Raw genomic sequence first — 17,409 nt, 5'->3', positions numbered from 1 at the left:
CCAAACTTTTTCCATTTAAGAATGATGGAGGCCACTGTGTTCTTGGGGACCGTCAATGCTGCAAAACTTTTTTTGTATCCTTCCCAAGATCTGTGATCCCGAGTGGCGCAGCCGTCGAAGGCACTGCATCTCAGTGCCAGAGGGGTCACTCCTGACCCTGGTTCGATACAGGCTGTATCACACCCGGCCGTGATTGGGTGGTGCACAATTGGCCCAGCGTCGTCTGGGTTCGAGTTTGGCCGGGGTAGGCCGTCGTTGTAAATAAGGATTTGTTCTTAACTGGCTTGCCTAGTTAAATAAAAAAATGTGCCTCGATACAATCCTGTTTCGGAACTCTACGGATAATTCCTTCAACCTCATGGCTTGGTTTTTTCTCTAACATGGCACTGTCAAATGTGGGACCTTATATAGGCAGGTATGTGCCTTTCCAAATCATATCCATTCAATTGAATTTACCACAGGTGGACTCCAATCAAGTTATAGAAACATCTCGTGGATGATCAATGGAAACAGGATGCACTTGAGCTCAATTTCGAGTCTCATAGCAAAGGGTCTGAATATTTATGTAAATAAGGTATTTCATTGTTTAAAAAAAATGGTATTCATTTGCAAACCTTTCTAAAAACCTGTTTTCACTTTGTCATTATGGGGTATTGTGTATAGATTGATGAGGGAAAAATAGAATTAAACAATTTTAAAATAAGGCTGTAACGTAACAAAATGTGGAAAAACTGAAGGGGTCTGAATACTTTCCGAATGCAGTGTATACATATATATATATATATATATATATATATATATATATATATAAAATAATAGTGAAGACATCAAAACTATGAAATAACATATATGGAATCATGTAGTAACCACTAAGTGTTAAACAAATCAAAATATATTTTAGATTCTTCAAAGTTGTCACAATGCTATCATCAAGGAATAAGGTGGCTACTTTGAAGAATCTCAAATATAAAATATATTTTGATTTGTTCAACACTTTTTTGCTAACTACATGATTCCATGTGTTATTTCATAGTTTAGATGTCTTCACTATTATTCTACAATGTAGAAAATAGTACAAATAAATCAAAACCCTTGAATGAGTAGGTGTGTCCAAAATTTTGACTGGAACTATATATACATACATACATACATACATACATACATACATACATACATACATACATACATACATACATACATACATACATACATACATACATACATACATACATACATACATATACACAAATACATACATACAGTGGCAAGGATAAGTATGTGCACCCTTTGGAATTACCTGGATTTCTGCATAAATTGTTCATAAAATCGCTCTGATCATCATCTAGGTCACAACAATAGACAAACACAGTCTGCTTAAACTAATAACACACAAACAATTATACATTTTCATGTTATTGAACACACCGTGTAAACATTCACAGTGCAGGGTGGGGAAAGTATGTGAACCCTTGGATTTAATAAGTGGTTGACCCTCCTTTGGCAACAATAACCTCAAGCGAACGTTTACTGTAGTTGCGGATCAGACCTGCACAACGGTCAGGAGGAATTTTGGACCATTCCTATTTACAAAACAGTTTCAGATCAGCAATTTTCTTGGGATATCTGGTGTGAACTGCTCTCTGGAGGGCAGGCCACAGCATCTCAATCGGGTTGAGGTCAGGACCCTGACTGGGCCACTCCAGAAGGCTTATTTTTCTTCTGTTGTTGATTTACTTCTGTGTTTTGGGTTGTTGTCCTGTTGCGTCACCCAACTTCTGTTGAGCGTCAATTGGCGGACAGATAGCCTTACATTCTCCTGCAAAATGTCTTGATCAACTTGGGAATTCATTTTCCCGTTGATGATAGCAAGCTGTCCAGGCCCTGAGGCAGCCCCAAACCATGATGCTCCCTCCACCATAGTTTACAGCTGGGATGAGGTTTTGATGTTGGTGTGCGGTGCCTTTTTCCCCCCACACATAGTGTTGTGTGTTCCTTCCAAACAACTCAACTGTAGTTTAATCTGTCCACAGAATATTTTGCCATAAGCGCTGTGGAACATCTAAGTGCTTATTTGCGAACTTCAGACGTGCAACAATGTTTTAATTGGACAGCAGTGGCTTCTTCCACGGTGTCCTCCCATGAACACCATTCCTGGTTAGTGTTTTACTTATATGGTACTCATCAACAGAGATGTTAGCATGTTCCAGAGATTTCTGTAAGTCTTTAGCTGACACTCTAGGCTTCTTCTTAACCTCATTGAGCACTCTGCACTGTGCTCTTGCAGTCATCTTTGCAGGACGGCCACTGCTGGGAGAGTAGCAACAGTGCTGAACTTTCTCCATTTATAAACAATTTGTCTTACCGTGGACTTATGAACATCAAGGCTTTTAGGGATACTTTTGTAACCCTTTCCAGTTTTATGCAAGTTAACAATTCTTAATCTTAATTTTGTTCGAGGCATGGTTCACATCAGGCAATGCTTTTTGTGAATAGAAAACTCAAATTCTGTGAGTGTTTTTTATAGGGCAGGGCAGCTCTAACCAACATCTCCAATCTCGTCTCATTGATTGGACTCCAGGTTAATTGACACCTGACTCTAATTAGCTTTTGGAGAAGTCATTAGCCTAGGAGGTCACACTTTTTCCAAGCTACACTGTGAATGTTTAAATTATGTATTTAATCTAGACAAGAAAAATACAATCATGTGTGTGTTATTATTTGAAGCACACTGTGTTTGTCTATTGTTGTGACTTAGATAGATCAGATCAAATTGTATGACTCATTTATGCAGAAATCCAGGTAATTCCAAAGGTTTCACATATTTTTCCTTGCCACTGTATCTTTTTAAAATATATGTTCCTTTATTATGTTCCCCTAACTGTACCACCCATCCCCTAATTGGAGTAAACTAATGGGCAACAATACTTAGGCTTCTACTTCCAGCTTATACATACTATATACATTTTACGGACATAATGTCTTTTTCTCTTCTTTTTTTATCCCATCCTTCAACTCCCCTCATCCCCTCCCATCTATCGCTGAAGACCATCCAGTTTTGCTTTCTAGCTGGCATATATTTTTGCCTGTGCTGTTTCACAAAAATTCTGAACCTCTATACATTTTACGGACCCAGTATATTTTACATTAGTTAACTTGTTGTTTTTAGTCCCACCCTTCATCTCCACTCAACCCCTCCCATCTATCTCTGAACACCATCCAGTTTTTATTTTCTATTTGCCATATATTTTTCGAACGGCTGTGATGTTTCACAAAAGTTCTGAACCTTTCCAGTTGCGTTTTATTGATGGCAATTTGATACCCTGATGAGATTCTGAGGCCCATTGTCGGGCCATTCATCCGTTGCCATCGCCTCATGTTTCAGGATGATGCATGGCCCCATGTACACAATTCCTGGAAGCTGAAAATTTCCCAGTTCTTCCAGACATTGAGCATGTTTGGGATGCTCTGGATCAACGTGTAAGATGGCGTGTTCTAGTTCCCGCCAATATCCAGCAACTTTGCACAGACATTGAAGAGGAGTGGGACTACATTCCACAGGCCACAATCAATAGCCTGATCGACTCTATGCGAAGGAGATGTGTCGTTGCTGCATGATGCAAGTGGTGGTCACACCAGATACTGACTGGTTATCTGATCCACGCCCCTATCTTTTTTTTAAGGTATCTGTGACCAATATGCATATCTGTATTCCCAGTCAATGTGAAATCTATAGATTAGGTCCTAATGAATTTATTTCAAAATATTTATTTCCTATATGAACTGTAACTCAGTAAAATTAACAGTAAAATCTTTTAAACTGTTGCATGTTCCATTTATATTTTTGTTCAGTGTAGTTTTTGATTCAAAAAGGACCAGGAATTCAGCTGAAAAAAATATGTAATTTAGGAAGTCTGTTCCCAAGTATTCCCACTAATAAAAAAAAAATATATATATATATATATATATATATATATAGTGTACAAATTATAATTATTTCCAGCCCTCCTACCATTCGCTCCGATCTAGTTTCCTGCCCATGCTGTAAGGGGAATAAGTGACTGTAAACACTAGGGGCCAATGTATCTGAAATGAGGACGGTAATAAATAGACCTGTGTGGGACTCCGCAATGACATTACCCTGAGGCAGGGCACAGGGTATGCCATGCCGTGCAGGCTTGCTCCTCTACCTACAGTGCCTTGCAAAAGTGTTCATCCCCCTTGGTGTTTATCCTATTTTGTTGCATTACAACCTGTCATTTAAATGGATTTTTATTTGGATTTCATATAATGGACATCCACAAAATAGTCCAAATTGGTGAAGTGAAATGAAAAAAATAACTTGTTTCAAAAAATTATAAAAAATAAAAAACAGAAAATTGGTGCGTGCTATGTACACTGCTCAAAAATATAAAGGGAACACTTAAACAACACAATGTAACTCCAAGTCAATCACACTTCTGTGAAATCAAACTGTCCACTTAGGAAGCAACACTGATTGACAATAAATGTCACATGCTGTTGTGCAAATGGAATAGACAACAGGTGGAAATTATAGGCAATTAGCAAGACACCCCCAATAAAGGAGTGGTTCTGCAGGTGGAGACCACAGACCACTTCTCAGTTCCTATGCTTCCTGGCTGATGTTTGGGCCACTTTTGAATGCTGGCGGTGCTTTCACTCTAGTGGTAGCATGAGACGGAGTCTACAACCCACACAAGTGGCTCAGGTAGTGCAGCTCATCCAGGATGGCACATCAATGCAAGCTGTGGCAAGAAGGTTTGCTGTGTCTGTCAGCGTAGTGTCCAGAGCATGGAGGCGCTACCAGGAGACAGGCCAGTACATCAGGAGACGTGGAGGAGGCCGTAGGAGGGCAACAACCCAGCAGCAGGACCGCTACCTCCGCCTTTGTGCAAGGAGGAGCAGGAGGAGCACTGCCAGAGCCCTGCAAAATGACCTCCAGCAGGCCACAAATGTGCATGTGTCTGCTCAAACGGTCAGAAACAGACTCCATGAGGGTGGTATGAGGGCCCGATGTCCACAGGTGGGGGTTGTGCTTACAGCCCAACACCGTGCAGGACGTTTGGCATTTGCACATCAAGAACACCAAGATTGGCATATTCGCCACCGGCGCCATGTGCTCTTCACAGATGAAAGCAGGTTCACATGTGACAGACGTGACAGAGTCTGGAGACGCCGTGGAGAACGTTCTGCTGCCTGCAACATCCTCCAGCATGACCGGTTTGGCGGTGGGTCAGTCATGGTGTGGAGTGGCATTTCTTTGGGGGGCTGCACAGCCCTCCATGTGCTCGCCAGAGGTAGCCTGACAGCCATTAGGTACTGAGATGAGATCCTCAGACCCCTTGTGAGACCATATGCTGGTGCGGTTGGCCCTGGGTTCCTCCTAATGCAAGACAATGCTAGACCTCATGTGGCTGGAGTGTGTCAGCAGTTCCTGCAAGAGGAAGGCATTGATGCTATGGACTGGCCCGCCCGTTCCCCAGACCTGAATCCAATTGAGCACATCTGGGACATCATGTCTCGCTCCATCCACCAATGCCACGTTGCACCACAGACTGTCCAGGAGTTGACGGATGCTTTAGTCCAGGTCTGGGAGGAGATCCCTCAGGAGACCATCCGCCACCTCATCAGGAGCATGGCGAGGCGTTTTAGGGAGGTCATACAGGCACGCGGCGGCCACACACACTACTGAGCCTCATTTTGACTTGTTTTAAGGACAATACATCAAAGTTGGATCAGCCTGTAGTGTGGTTTTTCACTTTAATTTTGAGTGTGACTCCAAATCCAGACCTCCATGGGTTGATAAATTTGATTTCCATTGATAATTTGTTTGATTTTGTTGTCAGTACATTCAACTATGTAAAGAAAAAAGTATTTGTTTTTGTTGTTGAATTTTTACCCCTTTTTCTCACCAATTTCGTGGTATCCAATTGTTTTTAGTAGCTACTATCTTGTCTCATCGCTATTACTCCCGTACGGGCCCGGGAGAGACGAAGGTTGAAAGTCATGCGTCCTCCGATGCACAACCCAACCAAGCCGCACTGCTTCTTACCACAGCGCGCCTCCAACCCGGAAGCCAGCCGCACCAATGTGTCGGAGGAAACACCGTGCACCTGACAAACTTGGTTAGCGCGCACTGCGCCCGGCCCGCTGCAGGTGTCGCAGGTGCGCGATGAGACAAGGACATCCCTACCGGCCAAACCCTCCCTAACCCGGACGACGCTGGGCCCCACGGACCTCCCGGTCACGGCCAGTTACGACAGAGCCTGGGCGCGAACCCAGAGTCTCTGATAGTATATAAAAAAGTATTTAATAAGAATATTTCATTAATTCAGATCTAGGATGTGTTATTTTAGTGTTCCCTTTATTGTTTTGAGCAGTGTATTTGCTATGAAGCCCCTAAATAAGATCTGGTGCAACCAATTACCTTCAGAAGTCACATAATTAGTTAAATAAAGTCCACCTGTGTGCAATCTAAGTGTCACATGATCTGTCACATGATCTCAGTATATATACACCTGTTCTGAAAGGCCCCAGAGTCTGCAACACCATAAAGCAAGGGACACCACCAAGCAAGCGGCAAAATGAGGACCAAGGAGCTCTCCAAACAGGTCAGGGACAAAGTTGTGGAGAAGTACCAATCAGGGTTGGGTTATAAAAAAATATCTGAAACTTTGAACATCCCACGGAGCACTATTAAGTCCATTATTAAAAAATTGAAAGAATATGGCACCACAACAAACTTGCCAAGAGAGGGCTGCCCACCAATACTCACGGACCAGGCAGGGAGGGCATTAATCAGCGAGGCAATAAAGAGACCAAAGATAACCCTGAAGGAGCTGCAAAGCTCCCCAGCGGAGATTGGAGTATCTGTCCATAGGACCACTTTAAGCTGTACTCTCCACCGAGCTGGGCTTTATGGATTGACTTTGGGGGGGGTGAATAGTTATGCACGCTCAAGTTCTGATTTTTTGTCTTATTTCTTGATTCTTTCACAATAAAAAATATTTTGCATCTTCAAAGTGGTAGGCATGTTGTGTAAATCAAATGATACAACCCCCCAAAATCCATTTTAATACCAGGTTGTAAGAAAAGGAAAAATGTTAAGGGGGTGAGTACTTTCGCAAGGCACCATATGGTAAGTATGGTAGACCCTGTTTCTGGAAGCCATCGTTTGGGCTGTTTGCTTCAGCGCAACTATGATTAGTAAGTAACTATAACAAATCCATCAGGTTAAAATATCATACTAATTGGTGTCCAACCACATGGTTTCCATCAGGTTTAACCTGACTGGAGCGTGGGTTCCCTTGCATGGGTTCCCTCACATGTTCCATTACCTACTCCTTTATCTAAGTCTAACCCAACTCAAGAGGTTTTACCAACTCCTACTCCCTTTGTCTGATGCTGTCTACAATGTTTTCCCACCAACTGTCCATAGCGCTCATCAGTCATGAAGCTGGGTTATAGCCAAATCATTATGATCTCTGCCTGTTTTGAGGCTCTTCCTTCCAACAATGGGCATCAGTGTCGATCAAAGGTTGGTTCAATAGGAACCCTGGTATGTGGCCAGTGTTCAGTCATGCTCTCTCCCTCTCCAGCCTGCCTATCAATGGAAGGAAGCTACTCTCTGAGCTCAGCCAGGAATTATATTTCCAAGTGGACGACGTCTGATAAATCATACACACAAACACACACACACTGTCTTGGGAAAGGAATGTGGCATCTCTCCTGCGTGTGTTAATGCTAATGCAATTCATGTGATTCATGTTGAAAAGCAGCCAGTTTGTTTTCGTATTGTCCTGAGGGAATGCACAGTGGCATCACCAGGGGGAATAAGGGAGCCATGATGCTTCCTTCCTTATTCCCTCACATCTTCAGACAGTGACCAATGAGGTGCCCCAAACCACAGTGTAAGGACCAATCAGGGACTTGTGCTCAGGGGAATTTCCAGTTTCCACAATGTTTCTGAACAGCAATGATGCCAAGGTCAGATGTCATGTCATGGAGAGCCATCACTGTCTACCGCGGCTGAACAATAGTGAAGGCAATTGCCAGATAAGATGCCAGCTACTTACAGTACAATCTTAGAAAAAAGGGTTCCAAAGGGTTCTTCATTTGTCCCTATAGGAGAACCATTTTTGGTCCTATGTAGAACCCTACCCAAAAGGGTTCTACAAAGGTTTTTCCTATGGGGACAGGCAATGAACTCTTTTTGTTTCTAGATAGCACCTTTTCTTTCTAAGAGTGTAACAGTGGATGAAAAGCAAACATGACCAAATGAGTCAGCTACAAAACAGCTGCTTTAACTCAAACTCTAATACTCCTCTTGCTTATGTTTATATTACCATCTTACCCTTTCACACCATCAGAGAGACAGAGAGAGAGGACAGTTCTTACACTGATACTGTAACCATGGAAATAGAACTACTACAAGACACTAGAATGGGTAAATCAGAACATTACTTGAATATCGGATTACCATTCGAGTAATTACATTTCTATGACTGTAACCAGCCTCTGCAGACTGACGCGATGACGCCTGCCTCTGTCAGAGTGTGAATAACACTTTGCTCGCACTCCTTCTAGAGTTGGTGACTAATTCAGATGATCAGTGTGGATCATGAATGAGTAGGGAAGGTGTGATCCTTCTTAGCACCACTACTGCTACCGGATACAGGTTGACTGGTCTGTCTCCTAATGGAAGCACAGATCTGTGGAAGCCAGGGGTCAGGCAGCTTTGGCACTATGCATAATATACTGTAATTCTATAGCGCTAGTTCTGGAGGAACATTCATATAGACATAGCGATGGACACACGGATTATGATAGTGTTACGAATGTGTTATGAAGTCGTTATGTAGGTACCCTTCAAATAATGTGTCACCCTATAATGAATGTGCTGAATAGTTGATCATGTAATGTATACACTCAAAGTATCTACTCTTGTATGACAAATTATGGACAACTAGCTATAGGGCCCAGTACTGTATTATGAGGAAGCCTACAGTCGATATTGGATGTTGGTTTTAATCTCTCTCTCTCTCTCTCTAGGCTTACAGTAGATTTGGCAAGACATGATTTTGTGATGAGAAAACATCAACAATGACTGACAGTGACAGCTCTTTTGTACTTCGCTGTGCTGCAGTTGCACGTTTAAGCCTCCACTGCATTAGGACAACCAATGACATAAGAACCTTACAATTCATTTGTGATATAATTCAAAACATACACTACCGTTCAAAAGTTTGGGGTCACTTAGAAATGTCCTCGTTTTTGAAAGAAAAGTACATTTTGTGTTTGTTAAAATAACATCAAATTGATTAGAAATACAGTGTAGACATTGTTAATGTTGTAAATTACTATTGGAGCTGGAAACGGCTGATTTTTTCATTGAATATTCATAGAGGCCCATTATCAGCAACCATCACTCCAGTGATTCAATGGCATGCTGTGTTAGCTAATCCAAGTTTATCGTTTTAAAAGGCTAATTGATCATTAGAAAACCCTTTTGCAATTATGTTAGCACAGCTGAAAACTGTTGTTCTGCTTAATGAAGCAATAAAACTAGCCTTTAGACTAGTTGAGTATGGGGCGGCAGGGTAGCCTAGTGGTTAGAGCGTTGGACTAGTTACCGGAAGGTTACGAGTTCAAACCCCCAAACTGACAAGGTACAAATCTGTTGTTCTGCCCCTGAACAGGCAGTTAACCCACTGTTCCCAGGCCGTCATTGAAAATAAGAATTTGTTCTTAACTGACGTGCCTGGTTAAATAAAGGTAAACAAACAAAACCAAACATCTGAAGCATCAGCATTTGTGGGTTCAATTACAGGCTCAAAATGGCAAGAAACAAATAACTTTCTTCTGAAACTTGTCAGTTTATTCTTGTTCTGAGAAATTAAGGCTATTCCTTGCTAGAAATTGCCAAGAAAATGACGATCTCGTGGAGCGCTGTGTAGTACTCCCTTTACAGAACAGCGCAAACTGGCTCTAACCAGAATAGAAAGGGGAGTGGGAGGCCACGGTGCACAACTGAGCAAGAGGACAAGTACACTAGAGTGTCTAGTTTGAGAAACAGACACCTCACAAGTCCTCAACTGGCAGCTTCATTAAATAGTACCCGGGAAAAAAACACCAGTCTCAACATCAACAGTAAAGAGGCGACTCCGGGATGCTGGCCTTCTAGGCAGAGTGCCTCTGTCCAGTGTCTGTGTTCTTTTGCCCATCTTAGTCTTTTCTTTTTATTGGCCAGTCTGAGATATTGCTTTTTCTTTGCAACTCCCGGAGTCGCCTCTTCACTGTTGACGTTGAGACTGGTTTCAGAAGAAAGTCTTTGTTTCTGGCCATATTGAGGCTGTAATCGAACCCACAAATGCTGATGCTCCAGATACTCAATTTGTCTAAAGAAGGTCAGTTTTATTGCTTTTTTAATCAGGACAACAGTTTTCAGTTGTGCTAACATAATTGCAATATATTTTTCTGATGATCAATTAGCCTTTTAAAATTATAAACTTGGATTAGCTGACACAACGTGCCGTTGGAACACAGGAGTGATGGTTGCTGATAATGGGCCTCTGTACGCCATTGTAGATATTCCATAAAAAAATCTGCCATTTCCAGCAACAAAAGTAATTTACAACATTAACAATGTCTACAACTGTACAGTGCCTTGTGAAAGTATTCGGCCCCCTTGAACTTTGCGACCTTTTGCCACATTTCAGGCTTCAAACATAAAGATATAAAACTGTATTTTTTTGTGAAGAATCAACAACAAGTGGGACACAATCATGAAGTGGAACGACATTTATTGGATATTTCAAACTTTTTTAACAAATCAAAAACTGAAAAATTGGGCGTGCAAAATTATTCAGCCCCCTTAAGTTAATACTTTGTTGCGCCACCTTTTGCTGCGATTACAGCTGTAAGTCGCTTGGGGTATGTCTCTATCAGTTTTGCACATTGAGAGACTGAATTTTTTTCCCATTCCTCCTTGCAAAACAGCTCGAGCTCAGTGATGTTGGATGGAGAGCATTTGTGAACAGTAGTTTTCAGTTCTTTCCACAGATTCTCGATTGGATTCAGGTCTGGACTTTGACTTGGCCATTCTAACACCTGGATATGTTTATTTTTGAACCATTCCATTGTAGATTTTGCTTTATGTTTTGGATCATTGTCTTGTTGGAAGACTAATCTCCATCCCAGTCTCAGGTCTTTTGCAGACTCCATCAGGTTTTCTTCCAGAATGGTCCTGTATTTGGCTCCATCCATCTTCCCATCAATTTTAACCATCTTCCCTGTCCCTGCTGAAGAAAAGCAGGCCCAAACCATGATGCTGCCACCACCATGTTTGACAGTGGGTATGGTGTGTTCAGGTTGATGAGCTGTGTTGCTTTTACGCCAAACATAACGTTTTGCATTGTTGCCAAAAAGTTCAATTTTGGTTTCATCTGACCAGAGCACCTTCTTCCACATGTTTGGTGTGTCTCCCAGGTGGCTTGTGGCAAACTTTAAACGACACTTTTTATGGATATCTTTAAGAAATTGCTTTCTTCTTGCCACTCTTCCATAAAGGCCAGATTTGTGCAATATACGACTGATTGTTGTCCTACGGACAGAGTCTCCCACCTCAGCTGTAGATCTCTGCAGTTCATCTAGAGTGATCATGGGCCTCTTGGTTGCATCTTCTCCTTGTATGAGCTGAAAGTTTAGAGGGACGGCCAGGTCTTGGTAGATTTGCAGTGGTCTGATACTCCTTTCATTTCAATATTATCGCTTGCACAGTGCTCCTTGGGATGTTTAAAGCTTGGGAAATCTTTTTGTATCCAAATCCGGCTTTAAACTTCTTCACAACAGTATCTCGGACCTGCCTGGTGTGTTCCTTGTTCTTCATGATGCTCTCTGCGCATTTAACGGACCTCTGAGACAATCACAGTGCAGGTGCATTTATACGGAGACTTGATTACACACAGGTGGATTGTATTTATCATCATTAGTCATTTAGGTCAACATTGGATCATTCAGAGATCCTCACTGAACTTCTGGAGAGAGTTTGCTGCACTGAAAGTAAAGGGGCTGAATAATTTTGCACGCCCAATTTTTCAGTTATTGATTTGTTAAAAAAGTTTGAAATATCCAATAAATGTTGTTCCACTTCATGATTGTGTCCCACGTGTTGTTGATTCTTCACAAAAAAATACAGTTTTATATCTTTATGTTTGAAGCCTGAAATGTGGCAAAAGGTCGCAAAGTTCAAGGGGGCCGAATACTTTCTCAAGGCACTGTATTTCTGATCATGTTAATGTTATTTAAATGGTCAAAACAAATGTGCTTTTCTATCAAAAACAAGGACATTTCAAAGTGACCCCAAACTTTTGAACGGTAGTGTATATGTAATATAATAAAATAATAACTCAAAAGCTCAGATATGAATGAGGTTTCTCTTTAGTGAGTAACAAAATGGACATCCCAAAATACACCCTATTCACTTGATAGTGTACTACATTACTTATGACCATCGTCATACGTAGTGCACTATACATTGAGTGTACAAAACATTATGAACACGGCTCTTTCCATGACATAAACTGGCCTAGCTGAATCCAGGTGAAAGCTATGATCCCTTATTTATGTCACTTGTTAAATCCACTTCAATCAGTGTAGATGAAGGGAAGGAGAAAGGCGGGTTAAAGAAGGATTTTTAAGCTTTGTAAAAAATTGAGACATGGATTGTGTATGTGTGCCATTCAGAGGGTGAATGGGCAAGACAAAAGATTGAAGTGCCTTTGAATGGGGTATGGTAGTAGGTGCCAGGCGCTGTGGTTTGTGTCAAGAACTGCAACGCTGCTGGGTTTTTCCACGCTTAACACTTTTCCGTGTGTATCAAGAATGGTCTTGACACAACTGTGGAATCAACATGGGCCAGCATCCCTGTGGAATGCTTTCGACACCTTGTAGAGTCCATGCCCCAACAAATTGAGGCTGTTCTGAGGACAAAAGGGGTGGGTGCAACTCAATATTAGGAAGGTGTTCTGTTTGGTATAGTCAGTGTGTAGGGAATAGGGAGCCATTTGGGACGCACACAAAGCCAAATGAGCAGACTTTCCACTGCAGTCTTGGAGCATTCATTTATCTTTATGCAGATGTCAGGGAGGACCAGTGACCACACTGCCCATAATGAGGACACAACCAACCCCACAGCCTTCTGTAGAGACTTCCCAGAAGACACCATAGCAAAGGAGACCACTTTCTGCTGCATGCAGCTCTGAGAAAACACGCTCTCTGATGCCTTCTACACTTAGGATATGACACGCTATCAGAGTAAGAGAGAAAGAGAAAGTGTGAGAGGGTGTGAGAGTGCAAGGGAGAGAGAGAGAGAGAGAGAGAGAGAGAATAGAGAGTGAGAGGAGAAAGTGAGAGGAATGGACTGGGCGAAAGTCAAATGAGGTCTCTGCATCCTCGTGCTGTTTCAAACTCTGATAGCTGAAGCCCCTTGGACCAATGGCATCTCTCCTCTCCCCATTCTCCCACATCCATTCTCCCCTCCCTCCATCATACATCCCATCACTTTGTCCACAGGATTAAAACAAAGCCTCTCAGCTTCTGATCAGCCACTTTGGACAGGAAGCCACAGACTCAATCAGACCATATTTGCAACATATAGAGATGACACACAGAGGGGAAGGTTCATTGAGAGCCTCAAATTGACCATGCAGAAGAGAATATCCTTGCAATAAGCCCCCTATCCAATACCTAGCCTACAGTATATTCTAATCATCCCCATCAAAACCGATGGGGGATAGAGTGCCCTTTGCAGCCAACACCAGATACATTTATTAACAATCTACCCTTTTAAAATGGTCATGTAAGTTCTTATTTTTATTTTTGTATAATTTGAATGTTATGGCTATTGTGTTTGCGATTGAGCCTTCGGAATGGAATCCAAAGACAAAGTGAATGTGACATTAAAGCTTTTGAATGTAATGTAATTTAACTAGATCAGGTCAATTCACATCTGGACTTTGAAGCCAGTTCCACTACTGATTTTCAATATGTCCCTCTAACCAGGGACTGATAATGACCTGGGACACCAGGGTGCAATTCATTATCAGGTAGAACACAACTGCAGTACTCTGGACCTGCAGGCTCAGATTTGAATACCTCTACTCTAGATATCAGTATGCTGCTTACCTTCCGATCATAGTGGAATGCTGCTGGACGGCAGCCTCCAGAAGGCGCTCCAGTATGGTCCACTCCCCCATGATGGCCGTGGTTCCTCCTCTGGGTACAGGAAACCCGCTATAGGCCCTCCTTCGGGGCTTCGAGGTGCCCTAGGCTCACCTTCGTCTACCCACCGGAGGGGAAGCGAGAGTGCTGCTGCTGGGTGGGACTGTGGGAAGAGGGCGTCCTCTACAACAGCTCACTGGGCCCCCATGGCTGCCTGGTGGATATCCATGGACCCTGGCTCCACCCCCACCACGCTGACCTGAGATGACTGGAACTGCGCTTCTCTGTGTGCCGCCGTGCAGATGCGCGTGCACGTACAAGCACTGTATCTGGTGGCAGAGTTGGTGTCCCTGTTTTCACTAGTTCTACCCTCACGTGGGTTCTCTCTCTCTCTCTGCGATCCTGGCCTCTAGGTGTACCTGGCCTTTCTACCTATCTCTGTCTCCAGCTGCTTTCACACACACACACACACCTGCTCGCTAACACAACACACATAGAAGAGCCTCACGCTCTCTCCTCAGCTGTCGTAATCCCTCAGCCACTGTGCTGTGTCTGGTAAAACACAATGAAACCAGACTCACACACTCTGAAACGCCCTGCCATGCACTGAGACTTACAGTATGCAGGAACAGTGATCCATCGCACCCAGTCTCACAAGCACACTTCACGCTCACACGCTCGCACATTGTCCTCAACAGTCAAAGATCAGCGTCTGTCTTCTCGCTCCACTCCTCCCTCATCCTCCTCTTCCCTCCCTCCACTGTCTCTCCTCCGTCCTCTCTCTCTCCTTCCCTGTGGATAGTCTTGTGCTTCTCTGCCTCTCTCTCCACCTCTCCCGAACAAGCTGCTACCTACCGCTCTCCCTCCACATTGTCTAGTTTTCTGCTTCACCCTCCCTCTCTCATCTCTCCTCGTTCTGTTCACACTGTCAGAGGAGTAGTGTACCTCTCTCTCTCTCGTTTATCGCTCACTCTCCCCCTCTGGCAGAGAGTGAATAGCTGCCTCGCTTCTGCTCGTAAGGAACGCTCCCCACTGGTTTCTCTCAGCGTGCTAGAGGAATAATAGCTCTTCTTCTCCTCCTCCCTCCCTCTGCCTTCATCTTGCTCCTCTCACAGTTTGACTTCACACTCTCTCCTTCTCCACCTGCCCACTCCCTCTCACTCTCTTACACTCTCGGTCTGTCTGCAGCCACCCGGTTCGCGCGTGTCCAGAGGATTAGAGAGGAATCATCGCTCTGCTCCTCCCTCCCTCCCTCCATTGCTCTGTTTATCCCCTCCTTTCTCATCTCTCACTGTTCCACTCCAAATACAACACAACCGACACACAAACCATTTTCCATTATCACTCTTTCATCCATCCCTCCATTTTCCCCACCTCCTGGTGTGTCTGTTCTACCTCTCCTCTCACCTTCTATGTGTACACAGAGCGTTCACATTGACAACTGTGTTTATAGGCACTGGCATGGTGTTTGGGGATGCAAATGTAGAAGACTTGTCGTGGTCACCTTTGCTGTTATGGTCACTCTCAAATGCACAAACACTTGCTAATTCTCTGGTGGAAGATGATATTCGACGTTTGGAGGAAGGTGGGAAAAGTCTAATGCTGCAGTGACTGTCCGAGCCTGTTGGATCTGGAGTGATTTACTCAGGTGATGCACCCCCCTCTCTTCAGGATCCAGACCCGTATCCTCCCAGATGAATACAGCCGTGGGACTGACTTGTAAAAGCTACTGTATTGTACACAGTTCATATCACTGTTACCCATCCTCTCATGTTCAAGAACGCATCAACTGTGAGGTTCAGGTGAAGACCATAAATATCTCCCAAGAGGGTCTTTGACATAACCATGTCCTGAATGAGTGACCTATGGTCAGTACCTGTGCAGTCATTAGGGGATGAGGTACTCACCTTCACTATTCGTGTGTATTTGAGAAAGGACAGCTGGAAGACTGGTATATAGGACTATAGATGAGAGGACTGATGGTTGCTGACTCAGGGAGCCGCGTCGAGACACACTATAATGAAGTGATGCAGGTGAGCAGTGAGAGCATTCATAATGAGTAACGCTCGGCTCCACTCACGGCACACCATTGTCATCTACTTCATGCTAATGCAACCTGACTCCATCAACGGCTTGCACATGTATGTGGTGAGGGAGAATAGGAGAAAAACATGAAAACCTTCGCTCTCAAACACACACGTAAATCTGTACACTCAAAATGACTGAAGGTCATGGTGAACCAAGATGGCTGGTAGCATCGTTAGATTAAATGAGAACATTATTGTCCATTGCGTTATGAAATAGCCATACCATAGGTATGGTTTACTACAGGCACAGTCTCAGAGGCACCAGTGTGTTGAGTGTAACGACTATGGGTAGGGGCAGGGCGATGTGGGCACCGGAGGTTGCCTGGCTGGAAGGCACAGGGATTAGCGGTGTGGGATCAGAGGCGGGCGGTGGGCCACTCTTTAGGTAAAAGATTACATTTGCACCCCGATTAAGGGATAAGCAGCTTTGCCGGAACTCCAGGCACCCACGGGACCAGGGGATACTTCCATACTGCCTGGCCAGGGGTAATTAAGGTTTATGTAATTAAGGTTTAAGGTCTCCCCTCCCTGTCGGTGTCCTCCTCCTCCCCAACTCCATATTAATGCCCATGATTTTGGAATGAGATGTTCATCGAGCCTGGTGTCCACATACTTTTGGCCATGTAGTCTACATTATATGGACTCCCTGTAAAATATTAGTGGCTGACATGATTTTTGAATGACTACCCCTTCCTCTGTCCACCATACATCTGTAAGGTCCCTCAGTTAAGCATTGAATTTCAAGCAGATTCAAGTACCAAGACCAGGGACCTTTTTGACAGCCTCAAAGATGGGCAGTGATTGGTTGATGAGTAACAATAAATCAGACATTGAATATCTCTTTAAGATATTAATTATCAAGTTAATATTCCTTCCTGTCAAGTTAATAATTATGCTATGGGTGATGTATTAAACCACCCCGACACATCAGAGATGCAGTCGTCCTTTTGAACTGAGCTGCAGGACAGGAAGGAAACTGCTTAGGGATGTCACCATGATGCCATTGGTGATTTTAAGAGTTGGCTGTGATGGAAGAAAACTGAGAATGGATCAACATGTGACTCTACAATAATGACCAAAATGA

The 17,409-nt window shown here is 43.4% G+C and overlaps 1 protein-coding gene across 1 annotated transcript in view; it reads right to left on the bottom strand.

The window, feature by feature from the left end:
• The window catches only part of LOC135546240 (gap junction delta-2 protein-like), a 31,443-nt gene extending 16,025 nt beyond the window's left edge, over positions 1–15,418 (bottom strand). The window contains exon 1 of the mRNA XM_064974497.1: positions 14,203–15,418. Coding sequence (XP_064830569.1) covers positions 14,203–14,273 — 71 coding nt within the window. The 5' untranslated portion in view covers positions 14,274–15,418. The remainder of the gene's footprint in view (positions 1–14,202) is intronic.
• Between the last annotated feature and the right edge of the window lie 1,991 nt (positions 15,419–17,409).

The sequence above is a fragment of the Oncorhynchus masou genome, chromosome 9 (assembly GCF_036934945.1).
Source record: "Oncorhynchus masou masou isolate Uvic2021 chromosome 9, UVic_Omas_1.1, whole genome shotgun sequence".
NCBI classification, from domain to species: Eukaryota; Metazoa; Chordata; class Actinopteri; order Salmoniformes; family Salmonidae; genus Oncorhynchus; species Oncorhynchus masou.
Note: the sequence above shows the minus strand (reverse complement) of the source record. Positions and strands in the feature narration are given on the sequence as shown.